The sequence below is a fragment of the Zingiber officinale genome, chromosome 7B (genome assembly GCF_018446385.1).
Source record: "Zingiber officinale cultivar Zhangliang chromosome 7B, Zo_v1.1, whole genome shotgun sequence".
NCBI lineage: Eukaryota > Viridiplantae > Streptophyta > Magnoliopsida > Zingiberales > Zingiberaceae > Zingiber > Zingiber officinale.
In genome coordinates, this window is record NC_055999.1 from 64125883 (window position 1) to 64152058 (window position 26176).

The 26176-nt window shown below is 37.4% G+C and overlaps 1 protein-coding gene across 1 annotated transcript in view; it reads right to left on the reverse strand.

The window, feature by feature from the left end:
- Window positions 1–8567: 8567 nt before the first annotated feature.
- LOC122004387 (receptor-like protein EIX2) overlaps window positions 8568–26176 on the reverse strand; it is a 48799-nt gene continuing 31190 nt past the window's right edge. The window contains exons 3-5 of the mRNA XM_042559282.1: window positions 8901–8993; window positions 8688–8808; window positions 8568–8578 (exon numbers count right to left, since the gene is read on the reverse strand). Of these exons, the coding sequence (XP_042415216.1) occupies window positions 8568–8578; window positions 8688–8808; window positions 8901–8993 (225 nt within the window). The remainder of the gene's footprint in view (window positions 8579–8687; window positions 8809–8900; window positions 8994–26176) is intronic.

The window sequence follows — 26176 nt, forward strand, 5'->3', positions numbered from 1 at the left end:
AGTTAAGTTAGGGTAAATAGACATAAAAGTAAAACAGATAATATTACAATAAAGTACAAAAAAATAAAAAATTGTAATCTGCCTCCCCCTAGACTTAATATTTTCCTTCTCCCTCTTTGATCACATAAAAAAATGGGTACCAAGGAAAAATCTAAGGGTAATAATTTTGAAAATTTTGAAACTCTTATTTCAATACTTTTTATAAAAAAATTTCTAAGTAAAAAAAAAATTTCAAAAAAAAAATTCTAAGTTTAGACACTTTTGCAAGAAAAATATTCTAGAAAAAAAAATTCTAAAATTTTTTTTTTGCAAGCATAAATATTTTTGAGAACTTTTCTAAGCAAAAAAAATTTAAAGCAAGAAAATTTTTCTAAGTTAAAAATTCTGCGATTAAAAAGAATTTTAAGTAATTTTAGAAAAAAAAATGTTTGAAAATATTTTTTTAAAACATTATTTAATTTCAATTTTAATACTTTATCAGTAAGTTAATTAAACATTTTATTTCAATATTTTGGCTTCCAAGCAGTGGCGAGGCACTAAGCTTTCTTTGTTATTAGAGCAACAACCACTTTCTTAGATAAAGCCTCATAAAGAAATTTAACATTTAATTTTCTCGCTGAAAGCGCTAAGTCTAAGTTAGAGTTTTAGGTTAAACAAGACTTTGGAACCCAATATAGGTTCCAACCAACTGGATTAACTAAGAATTTCTTAGGGACATACCTTTTTGAAATATTCATAATTTGTGTCTTGTGATATCTAAAAGACTAATTTAGATTGTTGTATTTTCTAAAATTTGTATTAGGTGAACATGCATGATTTTTTAAATTATCTACTTGTATTTTTATATCATTATTTTCTAATTTTAATTTGTCTAATTCTTTTAATGGACAAGATTTAGCTAGAATTACTTTTAAATTTTTAATCTCTTTTTCTAACTTACAGCAATCCTTAGTTAACAATTTAACAAATTTAAATAATTTATCAGGAGGAATGGATCGTACCTGACTTACCTTGTCGATCTCGTTATCCGTGTCTCCCCTTGAACTGCTGCTTTCTTCCGACGTAGCTCCCTCTTTATCGATGCTCTCGATGCTCATTTCGAACGAGCTTGAATAGTAGTCCACGTCTTGATGACTTGCCATTAATGCAAGTCCGGAGAAGGCTTCGACTTCCGATTCGAACGACGTATCGTCCCACGTCGCTTTTAATGTCTTGAATTTATTCAGTTGGACAGGCTTCTTTCCTTTGTCCTTGTTCCTTAGCTTGGGGCAGTTGTCCTTGACATGCCCTTCTTTGTTGCAGTGGCAGTATCAGATTGTCCTTTTCTTTCTACCCTGCGGATGGTTAGTTTTTCTAGATTTACTTAATTTCTTAAATCGTCTTACCATCATTACCATTTCTTCATCGTCGTGAGAGGATTTTGACTCAGGTTCGTCTGTCGATGCTTTGAGGGCGACGTTGTGCTTCGGCTCCTTCGTACCTGCACATCTCGATTCATACACTTCAAATGTGGAAAACAATTCTTCTAAAGAAATAGTTTCTAAATCCTTAGATATATAAAAAGCATCTACTAATGATGCCCATTTAGTATTTCTAGGAAATGAATTGAGTGTGTACCTTAGTGAATCTCGGTTACTTACCTTTTCTCCTAGATTCGAAAGTCCGGTGATAAGCTCCGTAATTCTCGAGTGCAGATGCGCAACTGTTTCGTCTTCTTCAAGTCTCAAGATGGTGAGCTGGTTGCGAAGTAAACAACCGTCTTGCGAGCTTGGCTTCGGACGTCCCTTTGTGCAGCTCAAGGAACTTTTCCCACAGTTCCTTTGCTGAGTCGTAGTTGCCGATCCGGCTAACTTCTTGTGGCAGAAGGACGCTTAGCAGATGGAATTTTGCTTTGCCGTTTGCCACGTAGTCAGTTTTGAAAAATACCTACATTCACTTTTTCCAGCTGGCAAACTCCCCCTCGAACTTCGGTGGGTATATGCTCGGTCTGGCCATTTGTTTGGTGCTTCGATCGGCGGTTAGTCCTCCTGAACCGTCTTGGCTCTAATACCACTTGTTAAAACGCGTTGACCGGCTAGAAGGGGGTTGAATAGCTTACACAAATAAAAATAAAACTACCCTTCTCGGACTTTAGAAAGAACACTTGCATTAATTAAAGAAAGAACTAAAAAGATAGAGGCACAAGAATTTTTACTTGGTTACAACCGGGGAGGTTGTTAATCTAAGGAATGAACCACACTAGTATCTCCTTCAGGCACAGAAGCCTCTTATAGCAATGACATACAAAAAATAGAAGCTAAACTGAAAATGGAAGTGCATAAGTGTTGGTTTGCTAATTACTTGAATGAATGAATAGTTTCTGGACCAAAGCTGTATTTATAGTCTTAGTCGGGGCGCCTGGAGAGTTCCAGGCGCCTAGGAAGGGGATAAAACTTTATCCCTTTCGCATAGATCACGTTTGACCGCGATCTAGATAAAATCCGGGTCCGGGCGCCCGGAAGGGTTCTGAGCGCCCTGACCAAGAAAGTCAACAATGTTGACTTTTTCGGTCCGGGCCCTTTGCCCCGGTTCAGCTCGCCTCGGTCCGGTTCTTCCGTTCCGGCTTCACTTGTTTGGGTGATTTTAGCCAACCGAAATAAGGTTCACCCAAACCCAATTTCTGCCTTCTCGAGCAACCTTCCGCTCTGGCTTCTCGTCCCTCAGAAACACCGCGCACCTACTTCTCGTCCGCCCGTATACTCTTCCGCAGCACCTCGTACCTCAGACGCATCGAGCCCGTCGGCTCTCTCCCATGCCGTCCTTCTGGCTAGTTGCGTGTTTTGCTCGACTCTCTGTGCTCCTAAGCTCCTGCACACTTAGACACAAGGTTAAAATACCACATTACCTAACTTAACTTGTTGATCACATCAAAACAACCTTGGGATTCCAACAATTTGAACATAATTTTTTTTAGTTCCCCTTACCTTTCTTTACACCCCAAATCGGGGTATAAGAAATTCTTTTGTTTCATGGGTAAGGAATGTTAAAACTTACCCTTTCTTATATTTCCTTTTCGTAGCTCACTTCCTCCCAAATAGGGTTTCAAATCTCTCTTCTCCTTCCCTACCCTTCCCTCTCCTTCCCTCACTTCTTCCCAAACAGTGCGTTAGTCATCTCATCTCATCTCATCTCCATTTTTGTACATTACAATGGTGAAACTCGAGTTACATTCGAGTTTAAACTAATTTACAACAAGAATAAATAAATAGAAAGGCACGACGCGCAGGTCGCGTATCAAATATACAACACGCACAATCACACGACGGCACGCAGGCCGTATTATTAATTACAACACAATTTCCAATCTAATTGGGTCTTTTGGGCCATGACCATCACAAAATAATACATAATTCTAAATTATGTAATTTCTATAAATTTCTGTAATTTTTCTTACAATTTCTACAATTTTTATGAGTAAAAATTCCCGACGGTCCCGTTTAGCGATTTTCGGGCGCAATCGCGGAACGAATCTCCTTGCGGGGTCAGGGGCAGCGCCCCAACCCGCGATATAACCATCGCGAGTGTTCCTAAGCGATCCTACAGCGCCTTAGTCCGCTGTCCCAAAATGATTTGGGGCGAAACCTTGCCGTTTTGGAAAAATCTTCTCAGTAGTCGAAGCCTACAAGTGTCTAAACACTTGTGCTTCGCTTCTACGAGAAAAATACCCATAAAAACTATAAAAAAACATAAATTCACATAAAGTTACAGATCTGTAATTTTCATAAAAATACAAATTAAAACTCATCCGCTTTTTGCGTTGCGGAAACCCCGAAACCCCCATGCCACGGATCCATGCGAAGTAAAAAGCGATAAAACTTCGAATATGAGTTTTCTAACCTAGATCTAAACTAGATCTACAAAGGAGAAGAGCTTTTACCCTTGATGCGATGCCCTCGCTAATCCTGCTGGTCCAAAGTTCCCCGGATCTCAAGAGTATCAAGGTAGATACTCCTCTATGTGTATCCACACAAGCAAGAGATGGAGAGGCCAAACAAAAAGGTGTGCTAGCACCTTAGAAGGGTTCGGCCAAGGGAGGAGAGGGAGAAGAAAATTGAGAGCTAGAGGAAGAAGATGAAATCAGTTAGCATGAATGAAAAATGAATTCATTCCCTACTAAAAGTGGCCGGCCACTTCAAGGCTTGTAACCCCCATGGAATATCAAGAGTCACCACTCTTGGTAACTCCCATGAGGTGGCATTTGGTCAAGTCAAACTTGACCAAATGAAGAAGCCTTGATGATGTGGCATTGGTCAAGTCAAAGTCAAGTCAAAACTTGACTCTTCATCTTCCTACTTATGTCAAGTCAAGCTTGACCACTTCTCTCCCTTGCTTGATCTAATCTAACCATTTGTTCAAGTCAATTTTAATTTAATGAATCTCTATTCATTGAATTAAATTAATTAAATGAGTCTAAGTCCAAATTAGACTCACTTAATACATGAACCAAATTGAGTCCAACTCAATTAGCACAATTTGGATTACTCTTAATCCAATTTGGTTCATCACATGAACCTAATCCTTTATGTTCATCACATGAACTTAATCTCCATCTAATTGCCCTTTGTGTGTAACCCTATAGGTTCTTATAACGTGGCAATGCTCCTAAACCTATTTAGAAGCATAAGTAATGAGCGGTATCTAGCAACACATCATTATTACCCAAGTTATAAGAATGTTGAGATCCAACATCGCCTTGTGACTACTAATTGTGACTCCTCACAATATATGATATTGTCCTTCTATCCTAGACATCTAGATTGATCAATATGAGGCATAGACCGTGTCATCCTCTAATCAATCTAAATCTTGAACTTCAAGTAGACTCACTCAATCAAATGAGCTCAATATCTTATATTGACTCATTTGAGCATGACCATGCACTTAGTGGTCTCACTCTATCAAGAATATTGATGTCTCTCCCGTCATATAGGAGGGATAGATCTCATCTACATCACTCACATCCCTCTGCATAATTCGTTACATACCCAGTAATCGCCTTTATAGTCCACCCAGTTACGGGTGACGTTTGACGAAGTCAAAGTACGTAACTCCTTATGTAGGGAACCATGGTGACTTCAGGTCCAAGGTCTAGTAGTCATACTAATAGCTACATGAGAAAGTATATGACACTCATATAACGATCCATGATACTTTCTCATGGCGGGTCATTCAGTATATATTCTCTAATGCATACCCATGTGTCAACTTGATATCTCAATATCCATGACTTGTGAGATCAAGTCATCGAGTTGACCTACATGCTAGTCTCGTCGCATTAACATTGTCCCTGAATGTTAATACTCGACTATGAATGATTAAGAGTGGTATTCCCTATATCATCTCACTATCGATTCAACTAACCGATTGATATAGGTAAGAACCTTCTACTCAAGGACGCTATTATACTTAGTTATTTGGCACCAATACAAGTAAGTATAATAACAAAAAATAAATGCCTTTATTTATATACAAGAATATGATACAATGAGTCCATACAACAATCATCAAATGATTGGCTCCAGGGCTCTAACTAACAAATGTGTCTAAGTATATTTTTTTTATATCTTTGTCATTTGTACTAATAATTAGTAATCATCTATAATTTACCTCCTTTATATTGGCCTAGGAATGGGTTGGCGAAGGCGCTGAGGCGAGCGAATCGTCTTTTTTTACCATATGATATAAAATTACATCCACCTCCTTATTAAAATTGGTTGAATCTCCATCACCAACTTTATGATCATTACCCTATGTTTGGATGAGATGAGCAAAGGTTCATTAACGGAAAGGCAAGGGAGGAGAAGAGAGAGAAAGATAGGGGAAGTAAAGTATTTATATTCTCCTTATTTGGGAGGGAGGGAAGATTCATTAACGAAACTGTTATCTTTGAGAGGAAAGTGAGGATAATGAAAATTAAATATGTAAAATTACAAAATCACCTTCACTTTTATTAAAGACTTAAGCATTCAAGAACTTAGTGCATCTTGCATATATTTATTGGTTAAGATTTACATGTTTAAGCAATTATAGCTCATTTGTTAAAATCGGCATCGACATTGGAGTCGAAGTCAGCATCGGCGTCGAAGTCGGTGTTGGCATCGAAGTTGGTGTCGGCATCGACATTGAAGTCGGCGTCAATATTGACGTCGAAGTCAGTATTAGCATTGAAGTCGGTGTTGGAATCCAAGTTAGCGCTCAAGTCAACGTCAACATCGGTGTCAAAGTCGACATCAACATTAAAGTCAGTGTTGGCGTCAAAGTTGACGTCGACGGAGTGCGAGCGTCAGACAGTGCGAGTGTTTTTCGTCGTTGCGCAAGGAATACCTAAAATAATAATTTTTAAAATTAATATAATAAAATAAGGATAAAATTGGAACATAATTTTTTTTAGTTCCCCTTACCTTTCCTTACACCCCAAATCAAAGTGTAAAAAATTATTTTGTTTCATGGGTAAGGAAGGTTAAAACTTACTCTTTCTTACATTTCCTTTCCGTAGCTCACTTCCTCCCAAATAGGGTTTCAAATCTCTCTTCTCCTTCCCTCACTTCTTCTCAAATAGTGCGTTAGTCGTCTCATCTCATCTCCAATTTAATATCTAGATTTTTTTTCAATTTCTTCTAGATCAAATTCCTCAATTAAACTCTCACAAACGATTAAAGTCTAGATTATCACTATAAAATATCTCATCAACTTCTTCTTTCAAATTATCTTTGAATCCATCGAGGTCATCTTGGACGTCGAAGCTATCAGTCTCCATGGTAAAATCTAATCGTCCTTAGCATGGAGCTTGAGTGTACCCAAAAGGTAGAAAGTGATCTTTCGTTTTTTTCTTCATCTTCTTCTGATTCTTGATCTTGGTTTTGCCATGTTGATATCGCAAGCGTGGCCAGTGCTCCCATGTCATGCAAGACCTTTTGAGTTTGAAGACAATCAATTTTACTTTCAACTAATTAGGAACTTTCTCATGATAAAAAAATTCGCTCCACTTCAGTAAGTCAATCAACGAAACCCTCTATTGGTCATACTAGAAAATACAGGTAGATCAACTCGAAATCTGAGGTCCATGTCGGCCCTCTCGACCACGTATCTCATGATCTTCACGAATTCATATCATTTCAGCTAGGTGTTGGGATAAATCTACAACTTGCCTATGTATATCCGCAATCATGTCTTTGGTGTTATAACCATGGTACGAAGTTTTCTCAGTTAGAATCTGTCTGACATGACCACGATGACCTTCATTGGACTTGATGCTTTGACTTTCTCAAATTGTAGCTTGTCACTTTGATACCAACTTACGTCGAGTAGAATAACGATTATTATATGGACTAACAAAAAAATAGATTAGAGTAGAATGTAAGAAGAGAAAGCAGAAATTTTTATTTAGAATGGAGGATTATTTCCTAGTATAATTAAACACATATTTATATAAACTCCAACCTTATGAGATAAAAGAAAGGAAATAAACCTTAATCATCTACATTACAATACAGAAAGAAAAGAAATTTAAAAGATACGAAAAAAAAGTTCCAAACAGATTTACCATCCTAAATTCCCTAAACGTATTAAAAAAATCAAAAATATAAAAAATAGGCATTATCAAAAATGCTAAAAAAAATAAAATTATTAAAAATTATAATAATAATTTACCGATCCCCTGCAAGGAAGCCGCCTTCAACTCCCTCATTCGCCGCTTCAGTAGCGATGGTCTCCCTAACCGCGCCATCGATCTCTTCCAAGCCTTCCGATCCTTCGAGTTTTCCACCTCCGCCCCCTCCGTTCAGTCCCTCAACCCTGTCCTCATCGGGCATTCCGCCAAAAACGGCATCTTGGGAACCGACGCGAGGTTGAAGGAGGAGATGGTGCTGAGAGGAGACAGGAGTCCAGCCCAACTCCATCACCTTCGCATTGCTGATGGACGCCCTGTGCTGGGAGGTCAACTACGCCGTGGCGAAGAAGATGACGGCCCGTGCCGGGCGGGGGATTTCGAGATGGCGTCTCGGGTGGTGACAGTGATGCTCACCAGATGGCACTGCCCGCGCGAGGAGACCTTCAGGTGCCTGACGAATGGCCTGTGCGCTATCGGGAAGGTGGAGACGACGTGCTCGGTGGTGGAGGAGATGGAACTGGACAGGAATGGCTGGAAGGCCATGGAGGAAGCTACCTTACTACCAGCCGAACCAGAACAACAACTCAACCCGGTCCAATTCAACTTGACCGAACATATGACCCACCTGAACCGGGCTTACACCCTATCATCATATTTCAAATGAAGTTTCGGGTTAAGTTTTAGTTTTGACTAATTAACTGATAAATTTATATGTGATTGATGAAAGAATATTGGATTGATGTGCTGTCCACTTTGAGTACTTTTATATTTATTTTGATAATTAGTGAGGAATTTTCGTAGGATCAATCTGATCATTTTTAAGATTAGTCGGCGTAAGTTAGATATGATGTCAATAAAAAAAAAATAAAGACAAATGTTTGATGAAAACAAGTTCAATACAGATTGGACACTCAAATCTTCAACATACACCTGAAAATAGTTCACCATTTAAATCAGTGAAATGAGAAAATGGGGAAGAGTTGCAAACAATGTTGGCATACCTCTTAATAATATCCTAAGGAGTCGAAAGTGAATGGACTGGCAGTCTTGAGTTTGGGTAAGCTGAAGCTTGTTTGTTTGACAGGCAATGTTTTCATCCCTGCTTCATCCATAGTGGTTTCAAGGCCACAGACATGGCAAAGCTCTTCCAGCTCCGACTCCTAATTAGGTACTTACTGGTTAATGCTAGATTTAAGCATCACATTATTTCCTTGATTAACTTGATTCGGCAGGCCAAGAAACCACGAGTTACCTTGATTCTAAGAACATCACACAAATGCTTCAATGGGTAAGGCTGAAGCTTGTATCCGCTGTAGTTGATATACGACATTGCTCGTGCGCGGATCTGTAAAAGGAGAAACTGCAGCATGGAAAAACAATGCAAAGTTTATCCACCCGTCGTTAGGAGTATTACTAGCGTAAATGTTAGAGTTAAAAATATGAAAAGACACCACTTCCCCTTCATATTCTAGCTCATTTAATTTCTCCATTAATAGAGAGAGAGGCAGAGTAATTTTCCTCTTATATATATGGGTCCAAGTCAAAGAAGACAAAAAGGGGGTTTGCTGTGCGCGAGGTTGGTGCAAAGTCAAAGAGAAAGGGTTCGTCTAATACAAGAAAGGTCTCTGTGCAAGGTTTATCTATGAGCACAAGACTGTATGAGGAGAACATCAATTACAGAAAGATTTGGCTCGTGGAATCTTAAAGAGCTTTCTGATTCGTTCGTAATCGTTCTTTCGACGACAAGTTATTCTTCGATATCTTTTCCGAGCATCACTGTGAATTTTTTATTTTGTATGAAAAGTGAAGATCAAAATCTACTACGGAGATCACTGTGAGTTCTATTTTATGTTTCATACTATTAGAATTAACAATGGTATTAAAGCATTAGTTTTAAAAACTCATGAAACTTACCCCTATGTCGGGCGATCATTGCTTGCCGGGGACAACATATCGAAAGAGGGATATTGTCAGAGAGAGCGACAACATCGTTCGCCGGGAGAAACATATATTGTTGTTGTGAACAGTGTTGCGTCGGGTCGAAAAAAAATGCGACAACGTCACAATTTCCATCGAAGTCGAGCTTCACATGGTGGAAGGTTGCTGACAATGTTTTTTTCGAGGGACTAGGAAGAGCATCCTGGTTGGCCGGGGATGTGCCTGTGGCCACTGATGTGGCTGTGGGCCACCTCTCGTTGTTTCTGTGCAAGCATACGCCGATGTACGTCGACGACTACGTTGGGCCATGGGTGACCGACATCGAAAAGGGCCGACAACTGCCCCAGGATGTCGGTGCTTGGCTACTATTGTCAACGACTGTGTTTGTCGTGGTTCATGAGGCGTGAAGGCGTGTGGCGAAAGCGATGAAGAAGACGAACAGTTTCTAAAAGAGATATAACAGAATTATCCAAATTGACCGGATCAAATTACCAAATCAAATCATATTAGTATTTGGATTATTCTAATAATTCTGTTATAATTATTCTCAGAATTATTCTTAGAATAATTCTGTTATTTATTAATTAGTTATTTGACCAATTACTTTTTGAACATTATATATTGTATTGTCCTTAGGGCAAATATCAATGAACAATAGATTTTATTATTCTCATCTTATTTCTTCCTCTCTCCCTATTCTTCTTCTTACAGCAAATCCAATCTTTCATGCTCGTACAAAACATGTGGAGATTGATTTTCATTTTGTTCGTGAACGTGTGGCAACTCAGCAGTTATCCGTCTCTTATATTTCTGCTGAAGATCAAATCGCTGACATCTTTACTAAGCCACTATCCAGACAACGTTTCAGCAAGTTACCAAGCAAACTCAACGTCAGAGATCTCCCATTGAGTTTGTCGGGGGGTAAAAGAGATATAACAGAATTATCCAAATTGACCGGATCAAATTACCAAATCAAATCATATTAGTATTTGGATTATTCTAATAATTCTGTTATTTATTAATTAGTTATTTGACCAAGTACTTTTTGAACATTATATATTGTATTGTCCTTAGGGCAAATATCAATGAACAATAGATTTTATTATTCTCATCTTATTTCTTCCTCTCTCCCTATTCTTCTTCTTACAGTTTCTTCATGCATGCACAATAATATAAGTTTTTTGCAATAAAAAAAAGGAAAAGTTATTTGCATGCACATTTTCTTTATAAAATCAAAACGTAAGAAAACAAAAAAAATAATATATGATATATATATTATTTAATGGTTCATCGAACCAGATCTATTTTTTGATCCAAAATAGATCGCTGGATTGGGTTTTTGACCCAAGTTTAGTTTAAATCATTAGTTGATTTAACCAGATCAATTTTGATTCAATAAGACAGTTCTGGTTTAAATTATTGGTTGGTTCAACCTGATCAATTTGATCTGATCAGACCAAGAGTTGGTTTAAATCATTAGTTGATTTAAACAGACTAATTTGACCCAATTAGTTTGGTCCAATCTAACCCAGTCTACGATTTAAACCATTAGTTGGTTTAACTAAACTAATTAGATTTGTTCTAATAGGTCAAACTTAATCCAATAGACATTGGTTTGATCAAATGGACCTAAGTTTGATCAATAAGTCTGAGATTAACTTAAATGAGCTTAAATTAGTACAACAAGATTAGACATTTCAGTCCAATTAGATTAGTTCTAATAAGGACAATGGACAAAGTTCAGGATTTAGTTTTCTAATCGACCAGTCTAATGAGTCAATTGACTTAGACTCCTGAAAATTAAGAAAATTTATTTTTCTTGATTAATAATGTTAGTTTTATGCTTGTATAAATTAAATTAAGACAGTTTTGTACTGACTTATTTAATTTACAGATGATACTAATATTGCCACTTTAACTCGTCGTGAAGTACGACAGAACCAACTAAGGGAGGAAATTTAGGAGATTGAATATAACCTAGTTTATGGAGTCAACGGACACATTGAAAGGTTTGATCGATTGTTCTGGAAATTCCAGTGAAAAGAGTTTCCAATTCTGGATAATTATAGGACCTAGGCTTTGATGCGTTCATTGTCGGAGTATCCCAAGATGGAAGCAGACTATGTATGGGATGAATCTCATATGCATAGTTGTGTGTGAAGCTACTTCACCATGTGGATCAAGAGGATCCCGAAGAGTTTGAGCTAATAGAGATTGCCTCAAATGAGTCCAAGTTCAAGATGATTGAGTTGACCACTGCACTGGTGTTTGTCCCCGTGGGAATGATGTTGACCTAACTAATTTATTATAGTTATTTTATTATTACTGTCGTTATATACGAACAATATTAGCCCATTTAATTTTTGAGTCATGTAATAATTTCTATCATTATGTACGAATAGAGTTATTTTATGAAAAGTTATGTTATGTGTTAATAAACTTGATCATAATTAATTCATGTTCAATTCAATGATTAGTTTATTTCAAGATTAGTTCATGTTTACTTTAATGATTTGTTCATTCGATGATTAGTTCATTTGTTGGGATATATGTAATAGTATTGATCAATGCTGATTTGATTGGACAATACAAATGCTGAGTGGAAATATAGTTATCACTTGATTTTATAAACCAACTCAAATTAACATTGAGTCAATCATAAATCACATGCATATGAAGTACGTTGAATACTAAATAATATGTTTATTTATGTTAGATCATGGTAAATAAGAACATCATAACTAAACTCAATAACAGAGAGAAATTATATGAGGATAACCATAAAATCTGGTAGCTCAATATACAATATGTTCTTGAGGAAAAAAAAATTCTTGAGGCTTTAAAATAGATTATGGAAGAACCTGTAGATGGTCTCATTGCATAGAACAGACGAGATCTTGATGCCTATAAGGCATGGAAGAAGAAGGACTCCACTGCAAAGGGAATATTGATTAGTCCAATGCTGGATGACCTAGTTTTTGAATATGAGTCATATATTATGGCTCAAGTAGTTTGGGTAGCCCTTAAGGAAAAATACAATGGAGTAAGTCTGAGCAAGTTTCAACAGCTGACGATTAAGTTTGACAGCTATAAGAAGCATCCAAATCTTTCAATGGTTCAACACCTCAAGGAGATGTCAAACATGATTCGGGAGTTTAAAATTGCTGGTCATGAATTGACCGATGAACAATAGGTTCAAGTAGTTATTCATTCTCTTTCAAATTTTTGGGAGATCATGAAGTAGACCCTAACTCATAGTGAGAGTATTAAAACTTTCCTTGACATCTCACTCCATGTAGAGTTGGAGGTGGAGAGAGTTGAATTCGCAAGGATTTTTGGACTAGCTATGTGGTTATTAGTTTTGTAGGATCATCATGATCCAAGAAAAAGAAATGGTTCAAGACGGGAAAGGGAAAGAGGAAAGAAGCTGCTGCTGTGGAACAGGGCCCAATCAAGAAGAAAGGAAAGAAGATTAATGTGAAACCTAAAAGAAAGTTGACTTGCTTTAACTGTGGCAAGAAAGGTCACGTCGCTCGAGAGTGCACTGAGCCGAATAAAAGAAAAATCCAAGCTTGTCTTCTTTTCCTAATCATTTCGTTGTTAGTTCAGTGTTGTTAGATAATTCTTATCCTTTGTAGATTCAGGAGCAACCAACCATATAACTCAGGAGTGAGTTACATTTGTAGAGTGCTAATGGGTACCAGCTGACAACAAATAGATCTATATAGGAAATAATGCAAGAGTTGAAGTCAAAGGAGTCATCACTTATAAACTTAACCTCTGTGGTGGTAGTGTTTTGTTTCTACATGATGTCCTGTATTCTCCTGAAATTCGACGGAGTCTTGTTTCTGTTACAGGTCTTCTTGATTTAGGACATTGTATTAATTTTTATAGCCGGAGTGTTGAATTGAAGATTGACACAGTGTCAATCAGATATAGTTTTTTATCAAATGATTTTATGGTTCTTGATATAGAACTAGATATCAATTGTACTATTGAGGGTTATTTTTCAAATATTGTTCTAACTAGTGATGCAGATATAACTAATGAGGTTTAACATGCTAGATTAGGATACATATGACAAGAACGTATAAATCAATTGGCTATAGAGGGTCTATTAGACACTCGGACTAAGATTCACTTATCTATATATGAGCATTGTCTTATTGGAAAATTAACTAGGAAATAATTTGGTAAGGCTATAAGAGCCGAATCATCATTTCAATTAATTCATTCGGATATTTATAGTCCAATGAATGTGAAGGTTGAACATGGAGCTTCTTATTTCATTACATTTATTAACGATTTCTCTTATTTTGGTCATGTGTATTTGATTTCTCATAAATCAGAAACATTAGATTGCTTTAATCATTTTTGAACGAAGTTGAGATTCAATTGGAATATAAGGTTAAAACCTTACGTACTGACCATGGAGGAGAATATTTGTCTGATCAGTTCAAGACAATATGTAATGATAGAGGGATTATTAGACAACTAACAATTCCAGGAACTGCACAGTAAAATGAGGTTGCTTAAAGAAAAAATATAACTCTTCTAGATATGGTTAGGTCTATGATGATGTAGGGTAATTTGTCGATCTCCTATTGGAGAGATGCATCGTTAGTTGTGGCCTATATACTTAACAATGTACCTTTAAAGTCAATTCCATCCACCTATATAAACGTTGGACACACAGAAAATCAGATTAAGTAATCTGAGACCCTGGATGTCAGCTGATTATGTTCATGATAGTTCTCAAAAGTATGGAAAACTGGGACCTAGGGGTAAGAAATGTATTATTATTAGATATTATGAGACCTCCAAAGGTTATGTTTTTATAGGTGAGCAATTAAATGGAACTATTTCCGAAATAAATTCGAGAGATGCGACTTTTCTCAAAACAGAGTTCTTAACTAGAGGTGATGTTGATAAGAGTATTCTCTTTTTTTAGGAGGATGGGAAATTATCAACAAGAGAGGTGTCAAAAGAGATACCCGAATCTAGTCAACCTAGTGAGAGTGATTTACCAAGTCATAAGTTGACTTCTCAATAACCCAACTTATGAAGAAGTGTTCGTAAGATTAAACCTTGGAAATGGTTTGATATTGAGAATAAGGCATTAATAACAGTCTTAGTTGATGCAATGAACCTCAAACAGTTGATGAAGCATTAAGATGTTCAGTTAGAGAAAAAAAAAGTAAGTTGCAATGGATGAGGAAATGGTGTCAATAAGAAAGAATCAAGTTTGAGATTTAGTCGATCTTCCTCTAGACCGAAGGGCTATTGGGAATAAGTTGATTCTCAAAATCAAGAGAAAAGTGGATGGATTGATTAATCTATACAAAGCGTGACTAGTTACAAAAGGATATACCCAAATGAAGGGTATTATTTTTTAAGAGAAGCTGAGTACATCTTAGAAGTGAAGATCATGAAAGATCGATCAAAAAGACTTTTGGATTTGTCTCAAGAGGTTTATATCACTAAGATTCTACAATACTTCAATTTGTCGAATTGCAACATTGTATCCCAAGACTTCTGAAGAAATAGCTAAAAAAAAAAATCATATGTTAGTGTTATTGGTAGTTTGATGTGCACTATGTTGTGTAATCATCCTACTATAACCTATGTTGTTAGCTTAGTTAGTCGTTTCCAGTTAAATCTAGGATCAAGACACTAGAAAGTGGTCAAAAGGATATTAAAATACCTCAAAAAAAGGATAACAAATTATTGTATTTGTTTCCAAGGATCTATGCTGAACTTGAAAGGTTGTATAGATGCAGATTGGGAAGGAGACCTTGATGACAAAAAAATCCACATATGACTATACCTTCTTGCTAAATAGTGACGTCATCTCATGAAATAGAAAGAAACATGCTTATGTAGCCTTGTCGACAATGGAAGCTGTTTGGCTTGGCTTGTGTAACCTTGTCGACAATAGAAGCTATATGGCTAGGCTTGTGTAGCTTTGTCGACAATGGAAGTTGTGTGTCTTGCGCATCAGTTGTGCAACAATCTGTTTAGTTGAAAAGGTTCTTGAAGCATTTGAAAATTACTGAGGAAAGTGGAAGTCATGTTATAATGTACTATAATAGTCAATCTTAGGATCCCAAATATCACAACAAAGACAAGTATATAGAAATTAAGTATAATTTTATAAGGGACATTGCGGCCAAGAAAATGATAATTCTTGAGTATATCTCTACACGTACTATGCTTGCGGATCCTTTTATTAAGTCATTGACTAAAGAGTCATTCCAATGATATGGGAAGTCTTTGTGATTTCGTAAAATGTAATACGTTATAAAATGTCATGATCTATTCAGTGTATATGTTGTTACATTTTAGATTAAAGTCTTGATGAGCATGTTGGCAGGTTGAGATTGGTCCACTCACATAGACAATCATTTTTATTTGTTAAGTATAAATAGAGGTAAGACAACTACTTATGAGACAACTTATGTAGCTGTGAGTAGAGACATACTTATAAGTTAAGGTCGCTTTAATAATGGTGTCAAGATGAGATCATTTATGTAAAGATCGGAGTAAATGTACCCACCATTTACTAAATCTACTTAAGGTCAGATTGAAATTCATATGTTGAATTTTAGATTAGATATTAGGTATGCCTAGATCAAAATTTGTACGATGTTAAATTTGAGAAAAATATGCACTTTTTTAGTAAAGAGAATAACATCGTAGTATGTGATTAATACTACATGTGCTATGGCGACAAGAAGGGTAGTAGGAGAATGGATCCTTGCTTCTTTACTATGTGAGACCCATGAGATTATAAGTTAATCTCAATTTTATCATAAGTGACTATTTAGCTGTTTACTTAAAGTTATAATCAGTGTCTGCTATTTTAGCATGTTTCCTATGTTGGGAATTTCGGGCCACAAAAATCATTTTTTCGCGTTGCGGAAACCCCGAATCTCCCATGCCACCGGATCCATACGAAGTTTATAAAATAAAATTTCATGTACGAGTTTACTAAAGCCTAGATCTACACTAGGAGAAGGAATTTACCCTCGATGCGATGCCCTTCGCAATCCCGCTCGTCCAACGGTTCGCCGGATCTCGAGATCGTCAAGCGTACGATCCTCTAGAAGTATCCACACGAACAAACTAGGTGGAGAAGACCAAACAAAGGTGTGCTAGCACCTTATGTGGTTCGGCCAAGGAGGAGGGGAGAGAGAGGAGAATGAGAGCAAGGAAGAAGATGGAATGAATTGGCTTGAATGAAAAATTAATCCATCCATTCAACCATAAGTGGCCGGCCACTATTGGAGTTGTAACCTCTATTCTCATTTAATGTGGCCATTAAAGAGGAGATTTGTAACCTCCATGAGGTGGCACACACATGTTCTAAACATGATGATGTGTAACACCATTATTGGCCACTTAATGCCAACTCACAAATGAGGTGGCAAATAGTCAAGTCAAACTTGACTCTTCCTCTTCCTCTCAAGTCAAGTCAAACTTGACATTATAACTCCCATGGTTGATCAAATCCAACCATTTGATTCAAGCCAATTTAATATAATGGATCTAATTCATTTAATTAAATTGATTCAATGAGTCATAATCTAAATTAGACTCATTGAACACATGAATCAACTTGAGTCCAACTCAATTAGTTCAATTAGGATTACTCTTAATCCAATTTGATTCATCACATTATTCTAATCCTCTTGGTTCATCATATGAACCTAATCTCCATCAATTGTCCTTTGTGTGTGACCCTATAGGTTCTTATAACGTTGGCAATGCTCCTAAACCCATTTAGAAGCATAAGTAATGAGCGGTATCTAGAAACACATCATTACTACCCAAGTTATAAAAATGTTGAGATCCAACATAACCTTGTGACTACTAATTGTGACTCCTCACAATATATGACATTGTCCTTCTATCCTAGATATCTAGATTGATCAATGTGAGTGTAACACCCATGAATTTTTGTTATATAAATACATAGGTATTATTCTCATTAAGAGCATGGAAATAAATAAAAAGAATAAGAGAAAAAGAAGAGTAAGAAACAAAATAAAAATAAGAGGTAAGAGGTGGAGGCCAAGGATTGAACCTTGAACCTCCCACCAATAATGGAGAAAGATTAATGGCATGATCACCACTAGGATAGAAAGCAACATATGCATAGGAAGGAATAAAAATAGTAGTTAAAGGAGAGAAGAAAAATAAAACAAGGAGCTAGAGAAAACCAAATTGCTCACCTCTTCTCCCTCTTGACTAAGAGAAGGAATAAGAAGAAGACAAGTTGTTTCCCTCACCCTTCCCTCTCCTCATTTTTCGTGGGAATCAAGAGGAGAATAATGGATGAATTAAAGGGAGAATTAAAGAGGGCATAAATTTCTCTCATGAGGAATAAATAGGAAAAAAAATGAGAAGTAAACCTCTCATTTTCTTCATTCTTCCTCCTCCTTCCTTCTTTTCTTTTCTTCACCGAGACTAGGAGATCCTCCCACTCCTTGATCCGAGCACTAAGTCAAGTTCTTCTCCAAGGAAGCCAATTTTCAAGAAGAAACCTTCAAGTTCTAGCCCTCCCCAAGCAAAGGAAATCAAAGAAGGCACAAGAGGAAGAAACTTCTTCCTTCCCTAACAACTAGAACACTTTCCTCCTTAAGAAAAACCACAAGCGAAAGGATGTAAATTCCCCTCACCTGTGGTACAATAGCTATATGTTTGTTTGAAAAATATTACTTAAAAATCTATGGTTATTTCATAAGGGTTTCGGCCAAGCAAAGAAAAAAAAAAGAGTTTAAAGAACCTTGAAAAACCAACTAAGATATGTTCATGATTTTGCTTATGTTATGTACCTTATGGTAGGAGAGATAAACTAATATTTTCATGCTAGAATGTTTGGTTAGAACATAAATTTATGAACTTGGATTTTCGGCATAGAAGGAACAAAAGAGCTAGAAGAGCTCTAAACCTAAACCAAGCATGCTACCTTGTTCTTATGATATGTACCTAATGATAAGTGGTGTTGTTGATGTTTTTTTTTCCCACTTGTATGTCAATTTAAACTTGGTTCCATATTCATGTATATTCGGCCATGATAGAGTTGAGAGCCTAGAAGGGCTTTAAACCTAAAAATTTAAGCATGCTATGATTCTCATAAGACAAGATATGAAGCTAATGTGATATTCCATGATCTTAGGTTAAGTTGAACAATATTTCTTATATATGATGGTTCGGCCATTTCAAGACTTGAACCCTAGGAAGGTTTAAATCAAGTCTAAGATACCTATGCTCTACTTGATGAAGAGATGAAATAAACTAATGTTCACATGTTGCTTGAAACTTGAATTCTTGTTCTTTAGTATTCGGCCACAATTGTTTTTAAGACCTAGGATGCTTCAATTTCTAAACTAAGTGGTCCATGTTATTCTTTGAAATGAATGCTAGGAAAGTTCTTATGGTCTTCATGCTAATATGCCACTAGGAACTTAATACCCATGCTTACAAGATTCGGCCACATTGGATTAAAAGGCTTGAGAAGCTTGAAACTTAGACTAAATGTACTTATGGTGATTCTCATGATATGTATTGATATGTTAGTATGAAGATTAACCTTTTCATGTTGCTTGTAACCTAGAAACATGTTGCTTGTAACCTAGAAACATGTTGCTTGGGTTTCGGCCATGTTAGGGTTAAAGGCTTAGAGAACTTGGAACCTAATCAAATATGCTCAAAGGAGTTCTTATGGAATATGATATGAAAATTTGTTAGGGTTGTTCATGCTTATATGTTGTTAAGAACCTAAAAAGGAGACTTAATGGGTTTCGACCAGGTTATGAAAGGGGACCTAGAAAGCTTGGAACCTATACCTAACATGCTTAAGATGCCTCTTATGTCATAAGAAATGATAGATGTTTAGGGTTCACATGTTCTTTTGTTGCTTGATAACCTAAACCACCTCTATATGTTTCGGCCACCACTTGTCACTAGGGATAGAGACCTAATTGTGTTCTTCCATGAACTTCACATGCAATGCTTTATGATATGTGGAGAGTATGACATGCTGTGAGGTTCATTTATATATGTTAGGTCCTATTCATGATATGCGGTGTGCTAAGTTTCATGATATGCTATGTGCTTATTTTTATGATATGCTGTGTGCTAAATTTCATGAAATGCTATGTGCTCAAGTTCATGATATGCTGTGTGCTAAAATTCATGATATGCTATGTGCTCAAGTTCATGATATGCTGTGTGCTTAAACTCATGATATGCTATGTACTCGAATTCATGATATGATATGTGCCTAAACTCATGATATGCTATGTGCTCAAGTTCATGATATGATGTGTGCTTAAGATCATGATAGGTTGTATGCTTAATTATGCATGTGTTCATGATATGCTGTGTGCTCAAAATCATGATATGCTGTGTGCTCAATTATACGTGTTTTAAGCTATGCCTAAAAGAGTTGCTTCCCTATAAGTGGGATTAAGAGCACTCTTCATGACATGAATATGACATGAGTGATATGGACTATGTAAATATGACATGCTATTTTACTTTTAAGGCTTGTACCAAGGGTGGGCTCCATAAGCGCCCCGGGGTCGATGGACTAAGAAACGGATCTCGTTAGGGATGGGCTCCTAAGTGCCCCTAGGTCGCTGGACTAAGAAACGGGCCTAGTATATGCCTTGTAGGGTTCAAGACTTGCTACCTTGGACCTACTAGGACGCGCGCATTTATGTACGTGGTACAAGTCGGGATCCCCTCTTATGTTGAGATTATGTTTAAGTATCTATGCTATACGTTTTAAAAAGTCATGATGCATGTTTTAAAAGTTCACCTTGCATATACTTTATGAATATGTCATGATGAGTATGATGATCATGTTATGATATGCCATGCTACCTTGTGTTTATGCCATGATTATGCCATGATATTTATGATTGTGCTCATGATATATATGATGACCATGTATGATATATTATGATACTTCATGCTTTGATATATGCTTTGTGATTGATGACATGCTATACGGATTTTGTGAGTAGGAAAGGAACTTACTGAGCCATGAGTGCTCACAGCTTACTTTCTTGTACCACAGATAAGGGCAAAGGTTGGATGGACTAGGGGAGCAGCAGGAGGGGCTAGCAGGATGTGTGTGGTAGTGACTGGCTAAAGAAGAAAAGACCTGCTTTCATTAAATATGAATTGTGCTTGTTTGATATCTTTATGATTGTAACTCCATGACATTTTATCATGTTAATTCCTATATGTCTTGAAATAATGTAAGGTATGACATATGGATTCCATGTTTCAAAAATTTACAAGTAAGACTTCCGCTGTAATAAGTTAATAAGTTGTTAAGTAGGGTAAAGTAACCCCCGTGGCCTTAGCAGGAGGGGCGGGGCGTTACAGTGAGGCATAGACCGTTTCATCCTCTAATCAATCTAAATCTTGAACTCCAAGTACACTCACTCAATCAAATGAGCTCAATATCTCATATTGACTCATTTGGGCATGGCCATGCACTTCGTGGTCTCACTCTATCAAGAATATCGATGTAGCTTCCATCATATAGGAGGGATAGATCCTATCTACATCACTCACATCCCTCTGCATAATTCGTTACATACCTAGTAATCGCCTTTATAGTCCACCCAGTTACGGGTGACGTTTGACGAAGCCAAAGTACGTAACTCCTTATATAGGGATCCATGGTGACTTCAGGTCCAAGGACTAGTAGTCATACTAATAGCCACATGAGAAAGTATATGACACTCATATAACGATCCATGATACTTTCTCATGGTGAGTCATTCAGTATACATTCTCCAATGCATACCCATGTGTCAACTTGATATCTCTATATCCATGACTTGTGAGATCAAGTCATCGAGTTGACCTATATGCTAGTCTCGTCGCATTAACATTGTCCCTGAATATTAATCCTCGACTATGAATGATTAAGAGTAGTGTTCCCTATATTATCTCACTATCGGTTTAACTAACCGATTGATATAGGTAAGAACCCTCTACTCAAGGATGTTATTATACTTAGTTATTTGACACCAATACAAGTAAGTATAATAACCAAAACAAATGCCTTTATTTATATATATAAGAATAAGATACAATGAGTCCATACAACAATCATCAAATGATTAGCTCTAGGGCTCTAACTAACAATCTCCCACTAGCACTAGTGTCAATCAGTGTAGGCTCTAAGCCCCAATGACCTAGTGTGACCATCATGCTTTCTCTGTGCCAAAGCCTTGGTCAAGGGATCTGTGATGTTAGCCTCTGTAGGTACTCTGCAAATCTTCACATCTCCTCTGTCGATAATCTCTCGAATGAGATGGAAGCGCCGTAGTATGTATTTGGTCCGCTGGTGTGAGCGAGGTTCCTTTGCCTGTGCTATAGCTCCATTGTTGTCACAATAGAGCTCAATAGGGTCAGCAATGCTAGGAACCACCCCAAGTTCAGTGATGAACTTGCAGATCCAAACTGCCTCCTTTGCTGCTTCTGATGCAGCAATATACTCGGCCTCTGTCGTAGAATCAGCTACTGTGTCCTGCTTCAAACTCTTCCAGCTCACAGCACCACCATTTATGCAAAACACGAACCCTGACTGCGATCGATAATCATCCTGGTCGGTCTGGAAGCTGGCATCACTGTAACCCTTTACAGCTAGCTTGTCATTGCCTCCATATATCAAGAAATATTCTTTAGTCCTTCTCAAGTACTTAAGAATATTCTTGACCGCTATCCAGTGACTCTCACCTGGATCTGACTGGTATCTCCTCGTCATGCTCAAAGCATACGAGACATCAGGTCGGGTACATAGCATGGCGTACATGATAGATCCTATGGTTGAGGTATAAGGGATTTGATCCATGCGGTCTCTCTCCTCTCTAGAAGAGGGACCTTGAGTCTTCGAAAAACTCACGCCATGTGACATTGGCAGAAAACCCTTCTTGGAGTTCTGCATGGCAAACCGAAGGAGTACCTTGTCAATATATGCACTCTGACTTAGGTCAAGTAATCTCTTAGATCTATCTCTATAGATCTGTATGCCTAGAATGTGGGATGCTTCACCTAAGTCCTTCATTGAGAAACAAGTCCCTAGCCAAGTCTTGACAGAGTGTAGCAAAGGGATGTCTTTCCCAATGAGTAGTATGTCATCCACGTACAATATAAGGAAGACAACTGTGTTCCCACAACATTCTTGTAGACACAAGGCTCATCTTCATTCTTGATAAAACCAAACTGTTTGATTACATCATCGAATCAAAGATTCCAGCTCCGAGAAGCTTGCTTTAGTCCATAAATGGACCTATGCAGCTTGCATACTCTGCTAGTATGCTGTGGATCTACAAAATCCTTAGGTTGTGTCATGTACACATCCTCGAGCAGGTTTCCATTCAGAAACGCGGTTTTGACATCCATCTGCCATATCTCATAGTCATGGTATGCTGCAATAGCAAGCATGATCCGAATGGACTTAAACATCACTACTGGAGAAAAGGTTTCATCATAGTTAATACCATGAATTTGCTTGAAACCTTTAGCTACCAAGCGACCCTTATAAATAAGTCCATCCATGTCAATCTTTCTCTTAAAGACCCACTTACATCCAATGGGCTTGACCCCTTCAGGTGGATCAACCAAAGTCCATACTTGGTTAGTGTACATTGATTCCATCTCGGATCTCATGGCTTCTAGCCATTTCTCAGAATCTGGTCTCATCACAGCTTCCTGATAGGAGGCGGGCTCATCCTCTATGAGCACAACGTCATCATGGTCAGACAAGAGAAATGAGTATCTCTCAGGCTGACGACGTACCCTATCAGACCTGCGAAGAGGTATGTCTACTTGAACTGGTTGTTGTTCCTCAACTCTTTGTGGAACAACATCATCCATAATACTTTGTGGTTCCAGTTCAACTTCCATCGAGGCTTCAGTGCTATGGTCCACATCTTGAACTTCTTCAAGATCGAACGTACTCCCACTAGTCCTTCTAGAAACAAAGTCCCTTTCTAGAAAAGCCCCAGTCTTTGCCACAACTACCTTGTGCTGACTGGGAATGTAGAAGTAATATCCCTTAATTTCCTTGGGATATCCAATAAAGTAGCACTTGTCGGATTTGGGTCCTAATTTGTCTGAGACTTGACGTCGAACGTAAGCCTCACAACCCAAATCCTCATAAAAGACACCTGAGCATCTCTCTCAGTCCATATCCTATATGGTGTCTTTATCACGGCCTTGGATGGAACTCGGTTGAGTATAAAAGCTGCCATGTCTAGAGTATAGCCCCAAAGAAATGTAGGAAGATCTGTGTGACTCATCATAGATCGTACCATATCTAATAAAGTACGGTTCCTCCTTTCGGATACACCATTCCACTGTGGTGTTCCAGGAGGAGTGAGTTGGGATAGAATCCCACACTCAGCTAGATAGTCACGAAACTCATGGCTAAGGTATTCCCCATTTCGATCTGATCGAAGTATCTTAATACTCTTGCCAAGCTGGTTTTGTACTTCATTCTTGAATTCTTTGAACTTTTTAAAGGATTCAGACTTATGTGTCATCAAATACACATAGTCATATCTACTGATGTAACGACCCAATTTTCCTCATTAGCAGTTTTAAAAGTTCTTAAAAATATTTTGAAATGCTATAAAAATATTCTAGAGATTTTTAGAGTATTTTTATATAAATTTTGGAGTTCGTTTGGTATTTTTACCAAGAGGAAGAAGTTAAAAAAAAAAAAAAAAAAATAATATATGTTGAAGCCGAGTTTTGAACCCAAGATCACGGATCCGAACCCAAGTCTTAATGAACTCAGCCCAACCATCTGGTCTACGGGTGTTTTGTTAATTATATATGGAGCGATATATATTTAAGTAGTAGTTAGGAATAGTAAAATAATAGGAAATAAAATGGTTGCAGCTGGGATTTGAACCCACGAGTTGGGCTTTAAGCAGAACGCAGCCCACCAACACACCAGCCGAACTTTTCTTAACTAAATATATATCGAAATATATTTAAGTAGTACTAGTTAACAGAAATATGAGAGTATTAAAAGGAGAACTTAAGTTTTGGCCGTGACCTAATTTTTCCCCTCTCCTATTCTTTCTCTCGCGCGGCGTCGGGGTTCTCTTGGGCGAAATCGCAGCCGCCGCCAGGATTCCTTCCTCCGGTGGCCGGCGAAGGTTTCCTTCCAGCGGATCTTCACCAATTGAGACCACCTCGGCAGGAGGGCGCGTAGACACGAGGAAGCGGCCGGGGAAACTCAAGCTTCGCCGCAAACCCTAGATCTCTCTCCTTCGGCTGTAAGTCCAAGAAACCCAAGGTAAGTTGCTACTCACCTGCAGTAGGATAGCTCCGATTGTTCCTTTCTTTTCCGAAAGCTTTGGGATAAATTGTAGGTGGTTTGTGTTTTTGATCGGATTCTTGTTTTCCATGATTTCGTAGTATGTTGTTAAGGATGGTTGGTTTTGTTTTTCTGCCGTGAATCACATAAAGAAGATAGAAGGGTTTTTATTGTGGTGTTTCCTTGTTTGTTCGAGTTTTGCTGTGAAGCATGTTTAGGGATTTTGTTTGCTGCCGTGAGGTTCAGGGAAGAACATGAAATGGTTTAATTCGGAGCATGCAGTTTAGTGACATTGGGAAGCATCTTAGTTTAGATTTTTCCTTTGTTTTGGAACTTGCTGTACAGAATTGAGGAATTGATAGAGCTTTAGTTCCTTTCATGTTTTGGATCATGCTATATAGAATTGTTGCTAGGGATTTAGTCTTCCTTTCATAACTTCGGAACAGTTTTGGATTGGTTTCAAGATTGTTTTTATTTCCTAAAGATTCTTTAGACTTATGATTTAGCATGTTGTTGGACTTTTCTATTTGTTATTAGTTAAGCATGTGTAGTTTCTTTATTACTAGAAGAGCACGAGCAGTATTGAATTATAATGTTTCTCCTTGCTATTAGAATAACATGAACAGACTTAGGTTTGGTTTATCTTGAAGCTTGCTGCCATAAAACCAGATTTAGTTGTTTAGATTCGGAAATGAGAGCATGAAACATCCTAGTATTTGATTTTCTTCTTTGCTGCCATGTGTAGGAACAGGCCTTTTAATGAGCACGCAGTAGCGTGGTTTTGTGCTGTTAGCATTTCCATTGCTTAGTTTTGATATAGATCCTTCCTTATTAGTTTTATGCATGCAGATATCAAGTTTATGTAACTCCAATGAGTAGGAACAGCTATGTCAGTTCACGTTGCAGTTTAGGGGTTTTCCTTTGCATTCATTTTAGCATGCTTAAAGATCTCAGAATTGTTCCCTTTGTTTTAAATCTGTTGTAGCATGTTTGAAGAAGTTAGATATGCTTTCTTTTGATTTGTCTCTGATATAGCATGCTTATAGAAGTCATATTTTCTTTCCTTTAATTTAATTCTGTTGTAGCATGCCTATGTTCTTTTTAAGAGTTTAAGAAAAATATAAGAAAGATAAAGAAAAGAAGGAAAAAGGCCGAGGCCTTAAGTAGATCCCAAAGTCAAGACTTTAGGGATTTTGGCACACAAGGTGCTTAAGAAAATGCTGAGGCAT